The sequence below is a fragment of the Rhea pennata genome, chromosome 6 (genome assembly GCF_028389875.1).
Source record: "Rhea pennata isolate bPtePen1 chromosome 6, bPtePen1.pri, whole genome shotgun sequence".
Taxonomy (NCBI): domain Eukaryota; kingdom Metazoa; phylum Chordata; class Aves; order Rheiformes; family Rheidae; genus Rhea; species Rhea pennata.
In genome coordinates this window covers 40374742-40397951 of record NC_084668.1, presented here as the reverse complement: position 1 = coordinate 40397951, position 23210 = coordinate 40374742, and the positions used below count along the sequence as shown (strand labels likewise).

General features: G+C 39.8%; 1 protein-coding gene across 5 annotated transcripts in view; it reads left to right on the top strand.

Annotated features, from left to right (window-relative positions):
* The window catches only part of AGAP1 (ArfGAP with GTPase domain, ankyrin repeat and PH domain 1), a 375973-nt gene that overhangs the window by 150446 nt on the left and 202317 nt on the right, over positions 1-23210 (top strand). For all 5 annotated transcript variants that reach the window (XM_062578166.1, XM_062578164.1, XM_062578163.1 and 2 more), the window contains 2 exons: positions 2885-3026; positions 4688-4822. In XM_062578166.1, the coding sequence (XP_062434150.1) occupies positions 2885-3026; positions 4688-4822 (277 nt within the window). The remainder of the gene's footprint in view (positions 1-2884; positions 3027-4687; positions 4823-23210) is intronic.

The window sequence follows — 23210 nt, the reverse complement described above, 5'->3', positions numbered from 1 at the left end:
ATTTCAAATTCTGAGTATTTTAGGAAGATCTTTATTTTTGGTATTAATTCCTGGAATGAAAAAAATTACTCCTGCATTCATGACCACTCAGAATTGCTTAATGAAAAGGGGACCTTATCTGAAGAATAACATGCATCTGCCACTGTTTTATGATATAGAAAAGGTTAGTTATTTTTAGCCTTTTTTTTTTTTTGCTGCAATATTCAAGTTTGGTTGTTTTTTTTTTTTTTGTGTGTGTGTGTGTGTGTAGAATTAGAAGTACAACATGAGTAGGTACCAAGGTGAACTGCAGTCCTTCTGGACCGCAGCAATGCTGAGGACAAGAGCATCCCCAGATGGTAGTGGCTTTGCTGGAGCACAAAGAAGGCTGCAGTATGGTCCAGCTTGCTCTTCCCTTTCCCATCAGCAAGGGAGGGAAAACCAGCTCACCGAAAGACTCACTTTCTGGATCAGTCATTTTTCTCATCCAATCTGTGCTTGGTCTAGGATGCAAATATGTAAAGGGTTTGAAAATAGCTTGTTTCAAGGAATGAGAACATAGTGAAATGCCCTGACCAGCACTGCTTCACTGCTGTCCCATGCCAAGTTTGCCAATATAGAACGTTTCTTTTGCCCAGCAGGTTTGATGTTAGCTCTTGCAGTCATCTACTGCAAGTGCGATGTTCTCGTACTGTAAAGCCCAATTAATGTAGCAACTGAGCTATGAAGAGCAGCCACAAGATATTTCTTGAAATTTAGAGCTTCTGTTCACAGCTTGGTTTTATTTGGTTTTATTAACATTATTTATCTTGGGAGAAAAAATAGATTTAATCACCCTTGTGAAACTGAAGATGGATTGTATGCGATACTCAGCAATTTTTTTTTTTGCTTCAAGCTGTTTCCAGCACAATAAAACTTGAAGTATATTAGTGTGAAATAAGGCATCCTTGGTTTTCCAGATTGTGCATGTTTTCCAAAAGACCTTTAGTTTCTATTGTGATACATCTGGTATTCATGAAGTTCAAACTTAATTTCTTCTTATTTCTCTTCTTATTTTGAAATATTAGAAGCATTTTGTGGCTGGAGGGATTGCACTGAATAATCCTTCTGAGTGATTTAAAAAAAATTTTTTTTATATTCAGTATAGAGCTACTGCTACACACTGAAACGTGTTAACTTACTCTGAAGAGAGTGTTAGCTTCAAGACAGATGCTTTATGGTCTCCTTGCTGGAAGCAAGAATTCTTGGCATAATTCAGCTGATGCTGGTCAATGTGAAAATTTTATGTTAAACCCGAGAGCAAGTCCTCGCCAATAAGACTCTCTGCAGTAATTCTAGTTAGGTCTCCTGGTTTTAACAGTTCAAATGTAACTTCATGGTCGTTGAGCTTATTCTGCCAGAAACTATTTTGCGTAAACAGGATTCTGGCCTTACCTGCTAGGTGACCGTTCTCCTGACGGTCTTGAAAACCTCACAGCATGTGTTGCAACTTCTATGCTGTAACTATAAAAGATGATGATGTGTTTGTTTTAAAATATTCTAAACATTTCATGAAATGTGGACAAAAAAACCTCAAAATTTTATGCTCACTAACATAAATTAATACTCAGTATGAAAAATGGGTAAGAAGTAATCCTAACTTCTAATTTTGGAAAAAGAATTTCCTGATCTCGATATCTTCAGTACATGAAGAGTCATGCTGTCGGCCCCTTCTTTTTTTTCCCCCTTCACTTTACAGGCACCAGTTTGGGATACCTTACTAAAAGCTGAGATGTCAAAAGACTATGAATCTACAAACTAGTGATTAAAGTAGATTTAAAACTGCAAGACCAGAAATAAAACCATAGGGATTGGTAGGGCTCAACGGAGTGCTTGCAAACCTAGGCTGATCATGTACAACTTTGCTAACTATGTGTAAACATTTTCTTTTTAATTAATTTGCTTGCAATCCATAGATGTTCAGTGTGTCCCTAATCTTGGCGTTTTGTTGTTCAAGCAGTAATATAGTGAAGAGCATGAATAACGAGGGCTGAAACTTGTTTCTGTTGGTCTAATTTTGGGTAGGAATAAAATCACTTAGGGAAATATAATGAGGTAAGCTTCACTGAGTTGTCTTTGGGCTGTAACTGGAAAGATAAATTTGCTGTTATGTTAAATGTGTTTAAACTATCCTCACTTGTGAGCTCCAACTTTTTCACTTGCCTGGTTACTGAAACTGTACCTTGCCTTGGCCTGCTTGTGTGCATGTCTGGTAGTAGATTACTGGTGCCGAGGGAGAATAGTTGATTTGCACACTGAAGGCTGAACAAGGCTTTCAGTACGGTTCGTCCAATTAAGGTGTTTAAGTGAGTAATTGGAAATTGAAATTAATCTTTTTGGGGATATTGATTGAGAGGTAAGAATTTTCTTAGTTGGGCTTGTAAAACCCCAAGCATAATATTTGTCCTGGCATTAACAGAAACATCTGTGCACATGCATGTAAAGCACAAGATGTGGACATAGCACAGTAAACGAGGCACTCACATGCCTAGAGATAAGTGTTTTTTTAGATCTAGCTTATGAATACAGAAATCTGAGACACTAGTACTTTCTTTTTCTGTGAATCAGAATCCATTTGCACTGATAGTAATTGGGCTTATAATGTCATATATTGAAGAAGAAAGAGTTGATAGGAGAAGTCGTTGTGTATCCCAGATCCTACAAGGTGCAATGATCAACATTGGTTCATTGCGTTGAGTGATACATCACAACTTTTTAAGCCCTTGATTTTCACTGATAAGATTTCTATAATGTGTATTTGTTTTCCATCAATGTAAGATAAGGTTTGTTTCTTTTCTTTTTCTTTCTTCTTCAGTGTCTTTTTTTCACTATATGTTTCTTCCATTTCTTTTTTTTTTCCTTGCAGTTTGCCATGTGGGTGGATGCTGTTATATTTGTCTTCAGCTTGGAAGATGAAATTAGCTTCCAGACTGTTTACCACTACTACAGCCGTATGGCTAACTATCGTAACACTAGTGAAATCCCCATGGTACTAGTGGGAACCCAGGGTAAGTGCAGTCTTGATTTTACCGTTCCCTATGGCTTTACTCCCATGACACTGGAGCTGGCAATGCCATGCTCCTGTATTTTTTTTTCCCCTTCCCTCCCTCTCTTGCATCAGTACTGATGCTCATCTGACCATGACAGCTTGTGGATAAAATGGCAGGTAATCAACTAAGTTGAATTTTCTGCTGTTTCGGCTTCCTCAGCGGACTTAAAACAGGGCCATGGGACTGCTTTGAAATAGAAGAGAAATGCCTGTGGGATATACCCTTGGGGTGCTGAGGGAGGGTAGGACTTTGCAAGACTGATTTTAGATTGCATTTCCACCTGATGCAAGAACTAAAGTAACCTGAAATGAAACCCCACAATTCTCTTTTGTTCCAAAACCTTTTCTGAAGCGGCAGCTAATGTCAGCTCTTGTATGGCAAAACATGGCAAGGGGAAGTCGCACAAATGTTGCTGCTCCAAGTGGATTGCAGGGTTACTGCTCTTCGCTGGACAGAGAGCATGACTGAGACTCCTGTAGCTTTGATTGCAGGCATCTGTCTTTTTAGCATATGCCACTGTTTTTTGTGCATGCCACCAGTTTTAGTGCTGATTAAGCTTTTCATTGCTTTCTGGGCTGGCTTTTTCTGTCAGCCTGGTGGAGAGCAAGTGGTTTGCTTTCAGCCACCAGCCTGCAGGAATGTGAAAGCCACGTGGAGCAAGGGGAAGCCTGGGGCCTTGGGGCGGAAACAGATGATAAAAAGTGAAAAGGGAAGTGGGTAGAAAAAACTCCTAGGACAGCAGAAACTACAGCCAGAAGCCAGAATGAGCATCTTTAAAGGGCTGCACTGTCAACTTAACACTAGCTTGAAAGATGAGAGGGAAAAACATCCCCCTGAGGTGTTTTTATCTCTGCATTTATTTCACTTTAGGTGACGGATTTCCATTTTGTTCCGTTTATTGCTAGAAATGAGTTTGGTTTTCAGAATTCATTTTCTGTTGCAGCATTGATGTAAAAAGTATTGTTTTTTAGTGTGACTAAGAATGGAAATATTTCCAATTTTGGCAATAACCATCAGAAGAAAACGTAGCTTTTAATTTTTTGATTTTTATCGACTGTCGAAGTGCATAATGTTTTACCACTGAATTTACCTGCTCATTATTTAACTTTTTAGTTTAAGAGGTATTTTGGAAACGAACTGTGAAACAACTTCCAAAACAGGAGCAGTTGCCTCGCCGCCTCTAGCATCAAGCTTTCTGAAACGTGTTGCGGCAAGAGAAGCAGGGGCAACGTTCTCCTGAGGACCTGCAGTCCAGGCCGCAGTACTAAATTTGCTGGGGAAGCCAAAGCTTTCTAAAGCAGTGCTGTTGCTTTTCTGTTTATTTCTGGTTAAATGTCTTCAGCGCCCTCTGCTGCCATTAAAAAAAAATCTCGCTTTCTAAATAATCCTTCTTTTTTTATTAATTAGATCACATGGGAGTGTAGCAATAGCATCAGCTGATGGGTGGCTATGTCGGCATTCAGAAATGAGTCTTGGATCTAGCATTGCCTTAGTCACTCACTTGACGTTCACATTCAAGGGAGGCATTTTCTTTGAGTGTTCAAACTCAGAGTATTTGTAATTACAAGAAACTGTCTCTAAATTATATTTAACGGCATACTTTTCTGCTGTTGCTATAGATGCTATAAGTTCCAGTAATCCCCGTGTCATAGATGATGCCAGAGCGAGGAAGTTATCCAATGATCTCAAGAGATGCACTTACTATGAAACCTGTGCTACTTACGGACTCAATGTGGAGAGAGTCTTCCAAGATGGTAAAGATGACTCTTTTTTTTTTTCACTTTGCATATCACAAAGTACTGTAGTTGCTGATGTTTTATTTTAAATAACAACCAGTGTCAGTCTGATTGCTCAGGTGGTTGCTGCTTTTGCGTTCATTAATGTTTAAATAAAAAAGAAAACGCCGTTTTTTAGTGTTACCTCTTGGGAGAGCTGGAGATGCTGCACTGGGCTCGGGCTTTGCAGTGTGAAGTCGGTCTCTGTGCACCCTCTGGTGGAAATGAGCAGCCGTGTGCGTTGGGTTTTGCAGCTGTCTGCTCTAGCCATGGCTGTGCCTTATCTGAACCTGTCAACTCTTTGCAGCAGCAGTTATTCTGCTTTGATTAATTTTGATTATTAGTTATAGCTAGATTTCTTTTCCAATATGTATTCCAAGTGTTAGTGATAGTTGACACCTGTACAGTCCACCATTTTTTCTTTGTAAATGTGTTTTTGAGAGAGAAGCTGTAAAGAAGGAACTGTGGAAAAAACTCATAAGCTTCCAGTAAGCTTATTTTTGTCTCTACTCACTGCCAGTAATAAGTAAAAGCAGCTGAGAACCATCAAGCATTTAAATAGCAGCAAGGTTTTGTTTTCACCTGCGTGGCAGTCAACCAACTCATTATTTACTAATAGTATTAGGAATGCTGCTGTATCAATGTTTTGCAGTTGCCAGGCATGTCTGGGACCAAATTCAATTCCTAATAATTTTTGCTGTTTATTTTGGTAGGAAGCAAGGTACCTTGCTCGCAATGTTAAATGAGGGGGTGTTAGTGAACGGTACAAGCGGTTAATAGGGAGTAACTGATTACAGGGCTTTGGCCGTGTAGCTACAGCAGTTCAGTTTGAATACTGGCTCACCAGGTTTTGGTGGCTTCATCCAAAGGATTGGGTAGCTTAATAAAGCTGCAGACCTTGGAAAGAGGGCGGGTAGAAAGGCGGAGATTTGAGGAAAAAGCCCAGAGCTGGGCTGTGTTTGTGGCGCCCTTGCTCTCTGATAGCCGCGAATTTAGTACACTATTTAGTGCCTCATCTTCTTCGAATTTTATGTTAAATTGGCATGTCTTTTCCTTATGTTATACTAAAGGAATCAGGCTCCCTCTTCAGCAAGGTAGTTTTTTTTCCCTCTCTCTCTCTCATTTGACTCCTTGCACATTGTTTTATTTATTTTTTGTTTTTTAAGTAGGACTACAAGCAAATTTTCTGATGCAGCTCTTGAGTTCAGCAGCCTGTTCAGCCCTCCTGGTTTGCTTGAAAGCAAGCTGCTCTGTGTTGCTTATAACTCTTCCTGTGTTCAGGTACTCTCCAGAGCCAATGCAATCAATTATCACATATCAAAAGCATCTTAATCTAAATGTAAAGGCCACTTCTTGAGGTAAATATTGCCAAGGAAAAACAGAAGAAAAAGCAGGACTAAGGGCATCCCTTAGGGATGAGGGACAGGTTAAGCAGAATTCTTCACAAGGCAGGAGATGCTTTTAAATATTTCTTATCCATTATATTATTTTGACGAAACCCTGAGTTGATGCTAGCAGCCTTTATAAAATAACTGCATTTTTCATAAACCTGATATAGACCAATTATTGCATCTAAAATGTTCATTAGCAAGTGAATGAGTAAGAGTGGCTTTTTTGTTTGTAGCAGAGGGAAGAAAACACATTATTTTAAGAACTTTGGTCAACTCTACCACAGTCTCCCAGAAATGTAGCTGTATGCAAGACCCAGAGCCGTTCTACCGATTAAGAGCATTTTGGGGGTATCAGAGTTGTTTCTAGACTTGGCTTGCAGCTGGATGGATGTCCATTCTTGGCTTTAAGTATAGGATTTAATCACTTTGTGTTAGAGGATAGGTTCAAGTCAATATTTAAGTATCCCCAAATGTTTGCATTGATATTTCTGTTAGAGTATTTCTGGATGCTGTCCCTATTCTTGCTGGCTTGTCTCTTTGAAGATCTGTTCGCTACTGCTAGATTTTTAGAGAGGTGTTGATTGCTGTGTGGGGTTTTTTGTTTGTTTGTTTTTTAAATATGGGTATTGTATTGGATGTAGTGAGGAGAGAGTTGGTTTTGGTTTGGTTACTTTTGCAACCAACAAGTCCTATTTTGATCAAATCAAATGCTATGGAATGATTTGCGTCAGCAAATATATATTATATATACATTATGTGTATGTGTGTGTAGTTTTTACAGAAAATAGTCTGTTTTATAAGCTTTTTTTATTTTTAAGTTCACTTCTTGCTCTCTGTTTTCTATCTCAATATGCTGTAGATGTACCTTTCTGATGAAGAAATTGGAAAATTTCAGGAAGGTTGTTTTATTGTCTCTTACACTGGACATAGAGTGGAAATTTGATTTCTTAGCTTTTCTTTCCCCTGCAAGCACGCACTGAGCTCTCTTAATTTTTTTTGTCATGAATTTTTGTCTATTATGCTTTATTTGCTCTTTTCCTGGCAATTAAGGTCAGCAATAATTTAATTGAATGATTAATATTATGAAAATGATACTTCATTATTTAATAGCATGCAAATGCATTGTTTACAAAGCTTCATTAGAGTTAATGTTCCTACTTTGTAATGTGGACACTATTCTATAATACTATTTTGTTTTTGTCTAGAGACATTTTTTTATAAAAACTCATCTGTAGTTGATGTGGTCTTATGTGTTTCTAGGTAGTTGTTCTGTAATGTTTGTTGAAGCCTAAAACCATGATTTGTAAACAGCAGTTGTCAGGACAATTCTTAGTCTTTTGAAATGATGATAGAATGATAAAATCATATAATGATGAGTTGCTTACGTTCCTGTGCAGTAAGAGTGATTTACAATTTAAACTCTTGGTAGCACTCTTAATTTCTTAAGCATTCAGGCATCCTGTGATGTAGTAGGCAGTTCTTTCTTTTAAAAGTTTGGACCCTCCAGTGAAGCAGGACTTGTGGCATTTTAGGAGAGGGGGATTGTAACCTTTGCTGTTGTCCGCTTGGCGCTCGTTTTGGATGCTGTCAGAAGCCGGAGTTGTGGGAGCAGGTTCCCAGTTTTGCCCCAAAGTGGGAAAAATTGCAGGTTCTGGGGCCAGCTGTCAGGCAATATATTCGTTTTTAGGTTTTGATAGTTGGAAGTGGGGATTATTGGATAGGGGAATTGAGAAAGTTTTAAGGAAAAAAAAAAAAAGGTCTTACTGATATGTGGTCTTGCTTCAGGTTTCCTCATTAAGAATTAGGGTATTTTTTCCGCCTACTTATCATAATAGATTTTATCAGTGACATTGGAAATGATTATTTTAATATTTCTTGTCAGCACAGTATTGTAATGGCTATGTTCTGCCCCAGGATGCTTTCCTAATGATTTTAGCCCTCTAGAATTAGCTTGATGTACCATTAATGCATAAGAATTGCTTTTATTTTTGTTCATGACGTATTCATAATTGCTTTAGGTTCAGATTTTCACTGACCCACTTCACTGTGAGCTATGCAACTGTTACACTGCAGCAAGAATGTAAAGCAAAGTAAAAGCAAATGGTCAAATATTTAGAGAAGCAGCTTCTACCATCAGTGTAGCTTGCATCACTATGTATGAAATGCCGGGTTTTGAGTCTATCATTTCAGTTCAGTGTTGAATCTATTGCTGTAGTTTACCAGTTAATTTTGTTAGTGTGCTTGTTGGTGACGGAAGGGCACTTTATACATAAGTTTCAGCATGGGCATCCTGCATATTGCTGCAGCTCACTACTCTAGCAGTGCTTGTGGAGAGCTGAATGCTGCAAACCTACTAGTTTGTAGTCATCTTGGTACTGTATTATTTTTATATTATATATATATTCTATATTATTTTGTATATATATATTATAATGTATTAATTTTGGCAGAGGACTTTCCTAAGCTGATTGTCAAGGCTAGCTGCCTGACATGCTTATGTATGTGGTAACCATACATAAAACTGTTTGGCTTTTCTTTTTCTATATACATATGTTACTGGTGAACCTTGGTGAGAGAATGATTTTTTTGCAATTTCGAAGCTTAGAGCCTTGCTGTTTAAGGTATCAGTAAATAAATCAGAGCTGATCCTGTAAATGAGTTACTGCTTGATGGAAGTTTTTGGATGCGACTTAGCCCATCTCTGATACCGCGGATGGCACTACAGCTGTCTTGTCCTAGGGGTGGGTTTTTCTAATTCTTTGGCCCATGTCCTAATGCCCCATATCTGACGGCCCATGTCTATTGTGTGTGCAGCCGGGTTTATGTGTACACACTGTACGTTTGCTACCCAGCAGCTTTGGGATATTTTGCTTTGTATGAATGGCTGTGACACAAGAACTTCTATTTTAAAATTCTGAAAATAGCAGTAAACTTGTAAATATTGGAGTAGGAGTTTCAGGTGTGTTGTGCCAGACCTGGACTGCTGCGCCAGGAGTAAGCGGTTGCTGCGTCACTGTTCGGACTTCTAGCTCTGAATGCTTTTGCAGTCGATTGAATGGTATCCTGTAAATTAAACTTATATTTTAGAATGGAGTGTCTGTTGTGCATGCATAAGCATGTATCAGAAACTGATTTTGTTTTCAAATCCTACTCAATGTTATGTTGACTAACTGTTTCAGAAGGATACCTTGAAGTTTAAGTTCTCCATTAAAGCGTGGAAGATGACAAATTAATTCTTGTATATCTAGATTGCAGGGAAAGGCTGTCACTTGCTATCAGTGTTATCAGGTCAGTTTTTATAGATGCATTTTCATTAAGAAATGTTAATCAATCTAATGGGAAGAAAAGAAAATCTTAGCCCTATTACGCTGACAGATTTTTAGGAAGAGGCAATATGCGCTCGTACGCTAAATATGGCCTTAAGGCTTCTGCGGCTTGAAAGTGGGAGGCTGGCGCAATGTGGACTCGAAGTGCTATGCAGAGCCGGGGAGCAGGTCCTCTGGCTTCTGTAATTACTTTGATTTCCGTAACATACAGCTGTGACCTTTCGGGAGAGCGCTCATGGCTATGGTGCAGCGTCTGAAGTGACATGCAGCTCTGATTACTCATTAGTTAGACTAGTCAAAGATGGACTATATCAGCCTGTTTAAAATTTTGACTTTTTTTTTTCAGTGCTACAACAATACTGGGAAACAAATCTGGTTTGGTTTGGTCAAGCTATTTGGGCTCAATTTTTACAGCTTCCCCTGCTCCACTGCCTGTTGCTTCTCTATTAAACAGTCTTTGAGGTAGTAGTTTAAGCTAAAGGCTCCTCATCTACTATTTATGGGAAAAAAAACCACCTGTCTTAAACTAGAAAATTACTTTGTATAAGTTGCTTGTGACCAGGCATGCATTTAAAGGTAAGCTGTAAAATTGGCGTGTTGTAAAAATACGTTTTATTCACATATTTCCAGGTGACACTCTTGAAAAGTGTTACCCGTTGGCATTGGGAATTTGTACTTGGCTTCCTGCAGCCATCGCAGTAGGCTGAAGCGCTGAGTCTGTTTACATACATTGGTTGCAAGTATTTCACCCTGGCGAGACTTCCTTTGTGCCCCATCGTTTTTGGCAAAGGATTTGTCCCCTGTTTTTGAAGGAGAGATCACTAGGGGGCAATATCGCAGTGGCCAAGCATGGCTTTGTACCACTTCCTCCAACGGCACCCCCCTCTCCTTTTGAGGATACAGACATAAAACTAATACGCTGCTTTAAGAGACCATTTAGGCCTGCAATAAGATACACTCCATAAAGTACGTGAAGTTCCTGGATCAGCAGTACACAGAAGTGGGAAGCGGGGGGAGAGGTTGCAGCTCCGTGGGAAGAGCGGTGGAAGGAGACAAGGGCAGCAGAAGCTAACGCGTCTTTTTGCAACCCCGCAGAAGCGGCAGGGGTCTGTTCCACTGTGCTGTTGGTTTTAAATGGAATTGTCAAATAAAATCCACTCAGTTCTTTCTTTTTGCTGGAGAGATGATATTTTTCCCTGAAAGGTTTCTTCTCCCCCAACCCTATTCCTTGGTCTGAAAGCTCAGTGCTGGAGGCCCTGTGTTGCAGCCAGGCTCTTCCAGGCTGACCGCTTGGTACAATTAGCGTTGTAATCCGTTAACTCTGCTCGTGAATTGGCCGGAGGGACTTGTTAATAGCGTAACAGCATGCTCCACATTCTGCGGGACAGTGAATTAGCACTCTGAATCTTGCAGCACACTGAGGTTATTGGAAGAAATTTCGGAGCCTCTTACTGAATTACATATGAAAAGGACTATGGTCATTAGTGTCCTGCATTATTTATTTTCATATCAGATTCAAGCCATGTCTAAACTTAGGAATATGCTTTCAACTTTGCTTGTCTTAAATACACGATTTTTTAATGCTGTGGGATTTTGGTTTTGCAATGTTTCCAGCTTTGGATTGAATAGAAAAAAACTAGAGAGATGAGGTCAGGCATGCTGCTGAAGGTCAGTGCCCGTGTGATGCTTGTTTTTTAAAGGATATATTTGCTGAATTTTATTTCCAAGCATGAGCAATACACCAAGTTTAAGGAAGTCTGACTTTTTCTTTTTTTTTTCTTTTCTTTTTTTTATTTTTTTACATGAGTACTTACTGCTTGAGGAACAGTTGGAACCTTGTGTTGTTGTCAGCTCCATTTCTTATATTGATGAACAATATTTGCAGACTTGAATATTGCACTTAGGTGTGAACAATGTTGAAATTTAAGCTGTTGGTGTTCAACAAGGAGTCCACATTTTTAATTTTCTGTTGTTTCCTGTGGGATAACCATGTTCTTGAGCATCCCTTAGAGGCTTTCTGGTTTTAAAAAAGTGACACTCCCCCAACCCTAAGCCCAGTATCTCTATAGCTTTCATGGAAGTAGAGCTTAAGGGTTCAACTGGCCAAAAGGCGGCAGAATCATCCTTTCTGAGACTCATCGTTTCTTGGAGTGCACCATTTCCCAAAGCTGTAGAGCTCTAACTCTTCTGTTTCACTGTTTGCCTTTCCAGGGACTTGAGATAAATGAGAATGAACCAGTTATTCTGTACTTTGAAATGAACAGTGTAGTATTCTTTCTTTTCCAATTGCTTACAGCCATGGAAGATTTAGTGAAGTTTAAATAGGTATTAAGGTATTTTGTGAACTCTCTTTACAGATTTTTCCTCTGAGCTTTGTGTAGCTGGATCAGAAGATTAAAGGGATTTAGTAAAGAAAATCGGTGGAAAAAAAGCTATAAATGAATAAATCTGCTACAACTTATGTTTTGGGAATTTTTGTGTGTATATGTGTTATTCTGCACTTGACATTCTATTTTTTCAAACTTCACTAAAAGCTCCTTTCCCATGGATTTGTATCTCCTGATTGGTTAACTTGAGTTTGCATGTTCTTGTATGCTATGGTTCAAGTTCTTTTCTTTTGTACTTGGGGACTTATGAGGTCTCTTCCTTCTGCGGTTTACCTCATGCTTGGCCTTTACTTCACGTCGCATCCGCTCTGTTTGCCGGGAGTCTCACAGGTCTTTTGCCTGGTTGCCTGTCTTCACAAAAACTGCAGAAACTGCACCATCTTTGAGACACCATAAGGTTTTGTTCAAGTCTGCCCATGGATTCAAAAGTGAGACGGAGGAAAGCAGAAAGCGAGCTTCTCGTAACGTAACTGCATCCATTTGTCTTCTCATTCTTGGGATCTTGGGTGAGATTGGGAGAAGTGTTGTATTTAGGACCTGCTCTTGTCCGTACAATGGAGCATCATTTACTTGGTTATATGTTGAAAGCGGTCATCTTGGCAAAACTTTTCATGTACCTTGTAAATTTTATAGGGTTAGTTTTATGGCCCTATCCTTAACTCTTGATTTGAAGTATATGCATGTTACTTAACGTAGAACGCGATCGTAATGAAGATACGGAGGAGATGATTTTTTTGAAGAGTTGAGTAAATGAAGGACCTAGTTTATCACCAGAAATTTCTTCAGACCTAATTGAGGGAGGAATGTTGAGAAACTTCATCAAAATATGGAAATTTTTCCTTACTGAATGTTCAGGATTGGCCCAGTAGGCTTATAGCCCTTAATGCAAACTTGCAAAGAAATCCTGGGACAGGAGAAATACTGGTTCTTTGGTGGTGAATTGCTTTACAGTGGCCATAGACCTGAGGGTGAGAGGCATGTTCCTTTTTCCTTCACTGAAGGTTTAAAAAAATACTGTTGACCACGTGTGTGTCAGCAGTATCTATAGCCCAGCCATTGATTAAATCCAGATTCTGTTTGCTGATGTAGAAACAGGCGCTGTTGTGAAGGAGTACAGTCATTCTTTCTCCAGAGAGGCAGGTTGAATTCTGTTTTGTGGGGCTATCTAGTATCTGCTACTGTTTTTTGTTAAGTCCCAAGTGAAATTCATTTCAAGTCTGACAGCAATCAACTACTGGTTTTTAAAATGCAAGTTATGGTAGATAAGCCTCTCTGAATAAATGGCTGTTTTGAATATACTGGTGTATACTTTTCAATTTTTTTGTGTGTATGGTTATATTTCTATTTCAGACCTGTTTGTTTGTCACTTTTGTCACAGTCTGCATTATGCATCTGGGTTGCTGTTGTATTAGCATCTTGGGAAAATTTGCTGCTGATAATCGTCTCACGTCTTCCAGAGCCTTATCCTCAATAGAGAAAAAGAAAATATAGAATGGAAATAAGACAGCTGGCCTGTCAGGTTGTCAGAGGTTAAATTATGAAAAAGATTTCCCTGGAAAAAATTCTAATGCTGCATTTGTGGTAGAAGTGGTAACGGAAGTTGAAAAGGGCAGTGATCATTGCTTGGAATCCAACAGCAGAAAAGTGACCTGCACAGCAAACTGATTGCATACCTTTGCTTCCCCCAGTTTGTGCAGCTGCAGGGGCTGTATCCAGATGCTAGGATTTAAAAAAAAAAAAAAAAAAAAAAAAGTTCTTTTTAATAGCTGTCAGCAAGACCCTTTAGCCCTGCTCTTGCAGTTGCTAATGATGCTGTAATGGAGGGTGCTTGAGCTGCCCATAAGGTGAGATAAGGGCCAAAAAGGGCTTCACCAGAGGCTAAGCCCCTTAAAGTAGCACTTTACTATTTCTTTTTAATCACACTGACTGCCTTTATCTTAGCTGTGTCTGATGCATTTCTAAGAGGCCTGTCTACCCGGGGGCTCACTGGCTCTGTTTTGGGTGGATAGACAGTCCCCTGTGTAGTTCTTGACCTGCATTTTTGTTAGATTTTCATTAGTAATTCTTAAGAAAATGTGTTAACACGTCATCTGTTGTCTCACAGCACGTAATCCTTACAGCTTGGCTGACAAGCCCTGAAGTAGGGGGCAGGACCAAATGACTAAAGCTTCCTCTCTTTAATTATCCCTAATATGTCATCTTGTGATCATTGGTTTAAATTGCCTTGTGTGGATTTAACTTTAAATTTGTTAGCACAACAGGACTTTGCGTGGCTTAGTGGCACTGAATCAAAGAGTAAGAGCAACCTGCCAAGTATTTTGTCTCCAGAGAGATGCAAGGAAAGCCTGCCCTCCCCTTCTTGCTACAAAAACAGGAGTGTTTATAAAAATAACACCAGGCTGCTCTGGCCTCACCAAGACACTAATAGCAAAATTGGAAACAAAACTGGGCTCAGGGTAGGAAGTAAAGGCTTTCAGAACAAAGTAATGGACTTTATGCAGTCTGTGGAGTCTTGTAAGAAAAATGGGCTTCAGTTTGGGAAGAGCCCATGGCACATGCTCTGCTTGAAAGTGTATCGTGCTTTGGTGCCTTACTGCACTGTCCATTGAGGTTTCAAAGAACTATTGTTGCTCTTAAATATTTTTTTCTAGCTTATTGCACTTTGGAGCTTCCATCTATGTTGCAAAATAAACAAAAAGCGCTCTCAAAACACTAATATTACCTTTATATGAATATGACTATGGTTTCTGTAACTTTTGCCCACTCATGGGTATTTGCAATCTGTTCAGTAATATTTCCTCAAGGGACTAGCACAGTTTTTCCCCTTTTTCTAAAGGGATGCTTTTATGTCAGAGCTATCAAACATTTAACACTTGTGTAATAAACATAATCCTTTTGTAATGCTTTCTGTTGTGTAAAACACATGTTTTAAACATCAAAGTTTATTATTCGAAAGGATGGCTCTTCAAAAGCGTCTTCTGAAATGCGTCGCAAAACGTTCCCTTTCAGCTAAGCCCTATGCATATGCAAATCCTCTTGGGGCTGCTTGCTTCTCCGGGATTAGCCCATGTGTATTCAGAGTTCAACACTCCCCCCTTAAGTGCAGTGTGCAGGGATGGTGGGTGTAGGAAGCCAGGGTGGCTGTGGGCACTCATCTTCCCAAATCCCTTCCTTCTGCTCAGAAGGGTCAACAGCTGTTGAATCCTTTTGAAAACGTGTGTGGTGGTCTTCCCGCTTCCTATAGCAGGAGCGAATCCTTCAGGCTGCTTATGTAACTTAAGTCTGGCTAATGCAGAGCTACTTTTTTGGATAGTGTCTCATCGAGCTGGACCAGTTTTCTTAATAGGATTAGGGAAACCGGGGGCTGCAGCCAGCAACAAGCAGCGTTGGCCTCAGTAACGCAGATCAGATGATATATCATGATTCGGTATGAGCTTGGAATCGGTGACTAGATCAACCTCCTACATTAGCTCAGGAAGTGTGGGTTAAACGAGTGGACTGTGAGGTGGATTGAGAACTGGCTGAATGGCAGAGCTCAGAGGGTCATCACCAGTGGCACAGAGTCTAGTTGGAGGCCTGTGGCTAGTAGAGTTCGCCGGGGCTCAGTAGTGGCTCCCATCCTGTCCAACTTCTTCATCAATGACCTGCACAAAGGGACAGTGTGCCTCCTCAGCAAGTTTGCCGACGAGACCCAGCTGGGAGGAGTGGCTGATACCCCTGAAGGCTGTGCTGCCACGCAGAGAGACCGGGACAGGCTGCAGGTCTCTGCAGGGTCCACAAGGGCAAGTGTACGTAGGCAGGAATAACTCCATGCCCCTGTACCGGCTGGGGGCTGACCTGCTGCGAAGCAGCTCTGCAGCAAAGGACCCGGCAGTGCTGCTGGACAACAAGTTGACGGCGAGGCAGCAATGTGCCCTTGCGGCCAGGAAGGCCAATGCTATGCTGGGCTGCGTCAGGAAGCGTGCTGCCAGCAGGTCGACGGAAGAGATCCTGCCGCTCTGCTCGGCCCTGCTGAGGCCACATCTCGAGTACTGCGTCCGGTTCCGGGCTCCCCAGTACGAGAGAGACACGGAGCTACTGGAGAGAGTCCAGCGTCGGGCTACCAAGATGATCAGAGGACTGGAGCATCTGCCCTCTGAGGAACGGCTGCGAGAGCTGGGCCTCTTTAGCCTGGAGAAGACAAGACTGAGAGGGGAACCCTATCAATGTGCCTAAGTATCTGAAGGGAGGGTGTCAAAGGGATGGGGGCTCAACTCTTTTCGGTAGTCCCGTGCCAAAGGACTAGAGGCAACGGGCACAACCTGAACCACGGGAAGTGCCGCCTGAAGACGGGGAGGAATGTCTTCACTCTCACAGTGACAGGGCACTGGAACCGCTTGCCCAGAGAGGTTGTGGGGGTCTCCTTCTCTGGAGACGGTCAAAACCCGCCTGGCTGCAACCCTGCCTAACATGCTCTAGGTGACCTGCTTGAGCAGGGAGGTCGCACTAGATGATCTCCAGAGGGCCCTGCCAACCTTACCCAGGCTGTGACTAACACTGAATAATAGCTGCCAGGTGGTGCACTTTTGGCCCTTGGTTTGCAGGTTTTTTGGCTCGATTTGATTTTTCCCCTCACGCTCACACACTGATGACTTATAGCCATTGCATGAAGATTTCCTTTAACTGCTAGAACTTCACGTTTGCTTTTTTAAAGCCTTTGTGGGGAAGTTGAAAATTTTTATTAATGATTCCATGCAAGTGCCAGCATGTTCATATTTTGCTGTTGTTACTCAGCTGGCCCGAAAAGTCCTTGCTCCGTCTGAATTATTTCCAGTCTTCTCACTGGCATTAACTACTTTACCTTAACACATATACCGGCCCCATTGAAGCCTTCATCTCTAGTAGAGCTGCTGCTGAGGGCGAGGTGTTCTTTTTCGCCCTGATGGTGGTGCAAGACGCAGGGTGCACAGCCCGTGGGCACCCACTGGGTGATGCTGCTGTGGGGGTGCTTGGCTGCAGCAGCAGCTCTCCTCGCTGGGAATTCAGGATGCTGCGTTCACTGCCAAATAAAAATGTTTTTGTAAGTGTGCAAACACACATTATTTACAGTTCCAATATAATAGATCCCCAAATTTCTAGATGCTCCTGCATGCTTGGATGGCTTCTGGACAGTCTTGTGTGCAGGTCACTTTAAAAAGTGGAAAGTAGTTTGCAGAGTTGCAAAAAACAGTTCTAGGCTTAAAGCTTCAAAACACAAGCGCCTGCCTATCTGCCATTAATGAAGGGGCATAATTGACAGGTGCCGAAGAAATATATGTTTTTTTTCCCTACAGAAAATTGGATTTTGTGCATAAAACTTGTTAACATTAGCAGGGACAGGTCATTACTGGTTGCAAGTTATCTATGCAAACTCCAAGAGATGTAGTGTGCTGCTGATGCTGCTGGTGGTGGTGATACTTCTGTGCCAAAAAAATGGTGAGGAGTAAATCAGCTGCAGTTTAGCATGTATTCAATTGCCTTGCTCTCATCATTTATGCCTCTGCTGATGACTGATGCAGTTGCTTGTGTCTTATGCATCCTAATTTACAGTCTCATGCAAAGCTATGTTTACATTTAAGCTGCGCAGTGGTGCGACTAATGAAGTATAGGAAATTTATAGCACTTGGTGATTGATTGGATAAGTACCTAGACATTAATTGAAATCTGAGGACTTTCGGCTGTCTTTCAGTTAAAAAAAAGAAAAACAAACACAAAAAAACAAATAGTTTCACTCATCTAGAAAGTTTTATTTTCTTCATAGTATTTTGGAAGTAGTTTCCATGTTTATGGAAAACAAGGGCTGGAAGGGAAAGGTGGGAGATTAGTAAACTTCTTTGTTTTTTTTTTTGTTTTGGTTTTTTTTTTGTTTTTTTCCCAACCTGGGTCACTATTGGACCTCAGGTGACTATTTTTTAGCTACTGATCACCTTTAGGTGCGTATTAATTTGTACATGTAGTAGTAAGGAACTTTGTTCCTTATTTTAAAATCCTGGTTATGAATACTCTTTTTCCCTATTTAAGAAGTTGTATGCAGCATTATCTGAATAAATACTTTATTCTGATGTCTTCATTAATAACACTGTCAAGCTGGTCATCTCTAAAGTGATTGCAGAGCTTCCTTCGGAGCTGTCATTCTGTAAATGTACCGTTCTTGCTGAAGCTTAGTCTTGTGAAAATGTCTAAATTTCCCCATTAAGTGCTTAAAAAGTAATAAAACTAAAGCCATTAGCCTTCACTCCTCGGATCTGCATCAAGAAGAATATTCTTCAGTGCAATAAATCTGATCGAGTGTTCGACGTTTATATCATTCGAATTTATTCTCTGGAAATGGACCTTTGAAGGTAAATTGCATTAAGTGGAGCGGTGTAAATTTTTAATACAATCTTATTGTAACTGTTAGCAAATGATTAAAGTGCAAAGGGGGGGGACTTACGTGTTTTGTGAGATTTATGCTAAATGCTATACGATGCTTCTTTTCAGGTGACTTACTGATTTGTATGAAAACTAAATGCATGTAAAGACCACAAAAAACAAATAGGGTGCTTAGCTGTTGGTATGGAGGACTCCTTATCTGCTTTTGGATTTGTGGAGAGCATTTTGGAAAGGGATTTTATTCACTAAAGAGCTGAGTAGCAGTCTGACTGCTGTGGAACTGTTAAAGTAGCAGATTCAAGGCATAAGATAATATTCTTCTCAATGAAAAAAGTATGCCTGGGAGGTAGATTTCGCTGTCTCAAGGGACAAACCAACTCAACAGACGAGGAGTTTCATTTAATCTTATTTAGGTCTTGAATGCCTTCTTTTTAAGACTTTTTTCCTTATATACAAGAATATTACTCTGTTTGTTTATCGAGATGGTGAATCGTGTATAACTCAGATTTCAGGCTGGGTGAAATATTTGTATATCTTTTGAATGGCACTTCAGGTATATTCACGTTTTGGTTGCTTTTGTTTGCACGTTCAGCCTGCTCTGTATGTTCTTATGTCATAACTCAATTTAATGCAGAAGATTGTTTTCTTTGGGTGCAGATGCACCAGTACAGGAACAGTGAAGTTTGAGTGTCTTAACTATACCTTAAATTTTTATTTTGAAAAATTCTGCTACAGAACACATGTATGGCGTGCATATATACTGTTCAAAAGCCATCAAGCTTATTTTGTCCAGAGATGTAAAACAGCTTGAAGATGATGCTGCTGATGATGAAGGTGATTGTCAAGCAGGTGATATTCTGTGTGAGAGATTACATGTAATTTCTTTTGGTTTCTAAAGGAAGAATATTCACACTTTGAAGAATGTCCATACTTAAGGTGAGGGTAGTAATCTTTGCTCAAATCTTCATTGGGTATGTAGTACCTTGCTGTTGGCTTTTTTTTTTTTTTAAACATTTCAGTGCCATGGGAATGTAAAATTTTTGGCGGATCGCAAGAGATAGGTTAAACTGGGTGATTCTGGCTATTAGGGTTTGTTCTGCTGGTCCTCTGATATGCCCAGGTAGTTCTAATCCAAGCATGGTTTTTCTTCTACTTGTGAATCATCTGTTTTTCTGTCTCTAGCCTGCCATATGAAAGTAGGCATGTCCACTAGATGTGTCAGGAAGACAGGTCAAGAGAGAAATAGTTGAGTATGAATTTTAATCCACCATAACAGAAATGAAGTATTCCTTCAATTGTATGATTTTGTTAGTTAAGTTAGGGTTTGGGGCAAAATAGTTATGCTCACCTCCTACAAAGTTGCAGGGAAAGCATGATGTGGTTGGAAAATGACATAAAATGAGAATTCAGTTTAAGACACACAATGCTGATTTCCATTAAATATATGCATTAATCAGACTCTATGTGTATGAAGTTTGGTCACCAAGGAACTAGGAAGCAAAAGAGAGCCTACTATTTAGTGGCACTAAGTACTGGATGTACCACTTAATGGCTACCTATCTTGATCATTTTAAAGAGATATTGGATGAAAATTAATTCTGAAGACCAATACGAAACTGCAACAGAACGCCAGTCTACAATCACCGATGTTCATTGCTTAAATAGGTAATAACTGGATGGAACAGCCAGAAGTGAGGCTGCATATTTTCTTGATAAGTAAAATTAAGTAGTCCTCCACATGGGCAATTGACTGTTACCAGAACCTCAGAATGATGGATTGGGTAGCTCATGTTCGGTGTTGTCTTGAACAACCTACTCGTTTGCATCTTATGTCTGAAGTTCATGAACCATCTTGAGGTGGAGCAGAAGGATGGAGCTTGTCCTCCACGCTTACAGTGATCGCTGACTATAGACAGGGCTTTTTGTCCTTCGTGAAGGTAATACTAAGTTCTGCCCTGTGTAAGGCAAGAGCAGTTGAGGCAAACTGCTTGGTATATTTGTGACTGTTCAAATGCCTTGGAATTTGAAGACCAACTACACTGCTTTGAGCTATCACTGGAGTGCAGCTAGCACACTATGACTGGTCCTGTGTTTTGGGACTGGGCGTGCTGTGTGTATGCCTGGTTCTCAGGATTCACGGGATTGGTTTGTTAGGAAACTATTTCAAAACATTTCTGCCATTTTAAAAATCATTGGCTATTCTAATAAAAGTCCCACATTGTTTTGTTAGCAACAAAACTTGTGTGCAATTCAGATTTTTTAATTATGAAGGATTCCAAAATTCTTCTGTGAAGTGAGGCACAAATTAATTTCAATTTGTGATTTGCACAAGTGTAAATAGGTGGTGTTATTCCTGTGATTGATAGACGTATCTTGCAGTCTTGCTAATGAAACCAAACGGTTTCCTTTCCTTGTCCGTGTGGTATTAGTGAGCTTATAGGGCAGGCCCAATACTTTAGGAAGTATAAAGGTTGTCTTTTAAACTGTATTTTAATGGTTAGTCCCAGGAAATCATTTTTTCACAAAGCCACTTCAAAATGTAAATACAAAATTGCTTGCCAGGTGATAAAAATTGCTAAGGATAGTTTTATGGTATGTTATTGGGTTTCTAAATACCTTTTCAAAACATAGAATCAAATTATTTTACTTATGAGCAAGTTCTGAAATGCATCAATTTGACATGATTGTATTTGAATGTATGGGGGTTTGAGTTTTTTCTTGTATTTCAACAGTTTTTAACCTCTTAATTTAAAATAGTACCCTTTGAGGGGAAAATAACAGGATTTATGACTTGATCCTATTGTAATGGAAAGCCCAGCAGAGCTTTGTGGTTTACAGACTGAGTAAATCCATATGCAAAGTTCTTTACCTTAGAAATATTTCTGACACAGTGCTTGCCTGAGAAATTCCCAAGCATCACGGTTTGAGTTACAAAGAAAACACATGTGGGGTGCTTTTCTTTTGTCCCTGTTTATATTTTAGATGCCAGGTTCTGTCCAGCTTGTTTTACGGATTGATTGGCATATTTGCTTACTTTATCTTGGGAGACAATTATTTGCATCAGCGTGCAGATTAAGTGATGCATACTGTTACTGGTGGAACCAAATTATATTGGCACTGATTTGAGATATTTAATACTGAACCTTACATATGATTCTCTTTCTGTATCTGTTAAAATGAGCAGTCATTCATTCTGAGACCCAAGGCTGAAATTTGTGCGTTAACAAAACTATCACTAAAAATCGAAGTTACTACTGAGGTACAGTATTAAGTGTACTTTGAAAGGAGGTATATTAAAAGTTTTCAGAGTTGTTAACCAAATTATCCCATGGTAGGTGAATTTGATTAATTGTGGTGATCGTGAAATAGTGTTTTGCAGTATAAAATTACTTGCTTGCATATACAGTTCTTAATCAGCTGTATTATGCAATAACTTAATTCTGGGTAACTGTTCACATCTGAGAAGCTGTAATTTTAGTAGAGCGGAAATGTTGAGCTTTGTAGTAAGATGCAATTTGAGGGTCTTTTGAGTAGCCTATGTACAAGGTGTAATCACGTCCAGCTTTTCTCTGTAGCGCTTGGTATGTTCAACGCTTACCTTTCCTGGCACTTTGGCATTGCTGTTGAGCAGTATGTCAGCCTATTACTTGCCCAAGACTATAAATGGACATACCAAGCATTTGTGTCTAGTTAGAGAAGTTTTAACCACTACACATTAGAGAAAGTGAAGACTGATATGGATTAGCAAAATAGATGGGATTAGTTATATTGTGTCTCACTTCGCTCACCTTCCATACAAGCTGTATTTCTAGATTCATAGTTGTATATTTGGTTGTTATGACAATTTTTTTTCCATTCCAAAATTAACATTAGCAGCTTTGACTTTGTTCCATCCTGAAGATAACTGTTTGTTAAAATTGGCATTTAAAGCCTCCACTTAATAGGAGCAATTACACAGTAGCTTCATTTCCAGCAAATGAACAGCCCTAAGAGGTAACTGAGACATAAGTGAAGGTAAATCTGTTTTAATACAACAAGATAAACAGTATACAGGTAAGAATTGAATCTTATATTTTAAAATGTCATCCTTATTTCAGGAGCAACTTTGAAGCTCTCACTGGAGTTATTTAAAGTAAGCTTTGTCTACGTTCTAGCTTACTGTGAAAATAGATCCCAAAAGGATGACCACATGTCGTTGGAGAAGGCAATCTGCTGTACTGTCAGTATATAGTATTCATTCACAGACAAGGAAGGATTTTATTTCTTCTTAGAAACTTTTAATGTGACAGGAGACTTGGAAAATATAAATGCGTGTAAAAGATGAGCTTATCTGCACTTTTTTTTTTAACCCGCACAGCCTAGGAGGAATGGCTTCCCTCCAAGTTGGAGGACTTAAGTAGGCTTATTTAGCCTTACTAAGTTAACATGTGGCATTTTCTGAAAGGCTTTGGAAAGCATTAATCTGTATTGTGTTATGGATAGGTTAGCAATGTCTAGATATGTTTTATGGGAAGGAGTTATTGAGTATGGATAGGAAAGACTACAGAAGATGATAATTTTATAGAGGATACTGACCGGTGTGCACAACATGCACCTAAAAAGGCTGGGCATTCGGATAGGTAGATTATTATTGTTGCATTTGCTTTTACAATGTTTAATATTGCGTCCCCTGTTTTCATTTTGGTTATTTCATTTTGGTTTCATTTTTGTTTTTTGGGCTGTTGAACCTGTAAAAGCAAGTAGTTTTAGATAGCTGAAACAGAATAACAGGACTTTAAATATATATAATGGTCTAAACATCTACCTGCTTACCTTCTCACCAAGGAAGAGGCATATTTCATGCCTCTTTGCTTCCTTGATAACTGGTAGGCTC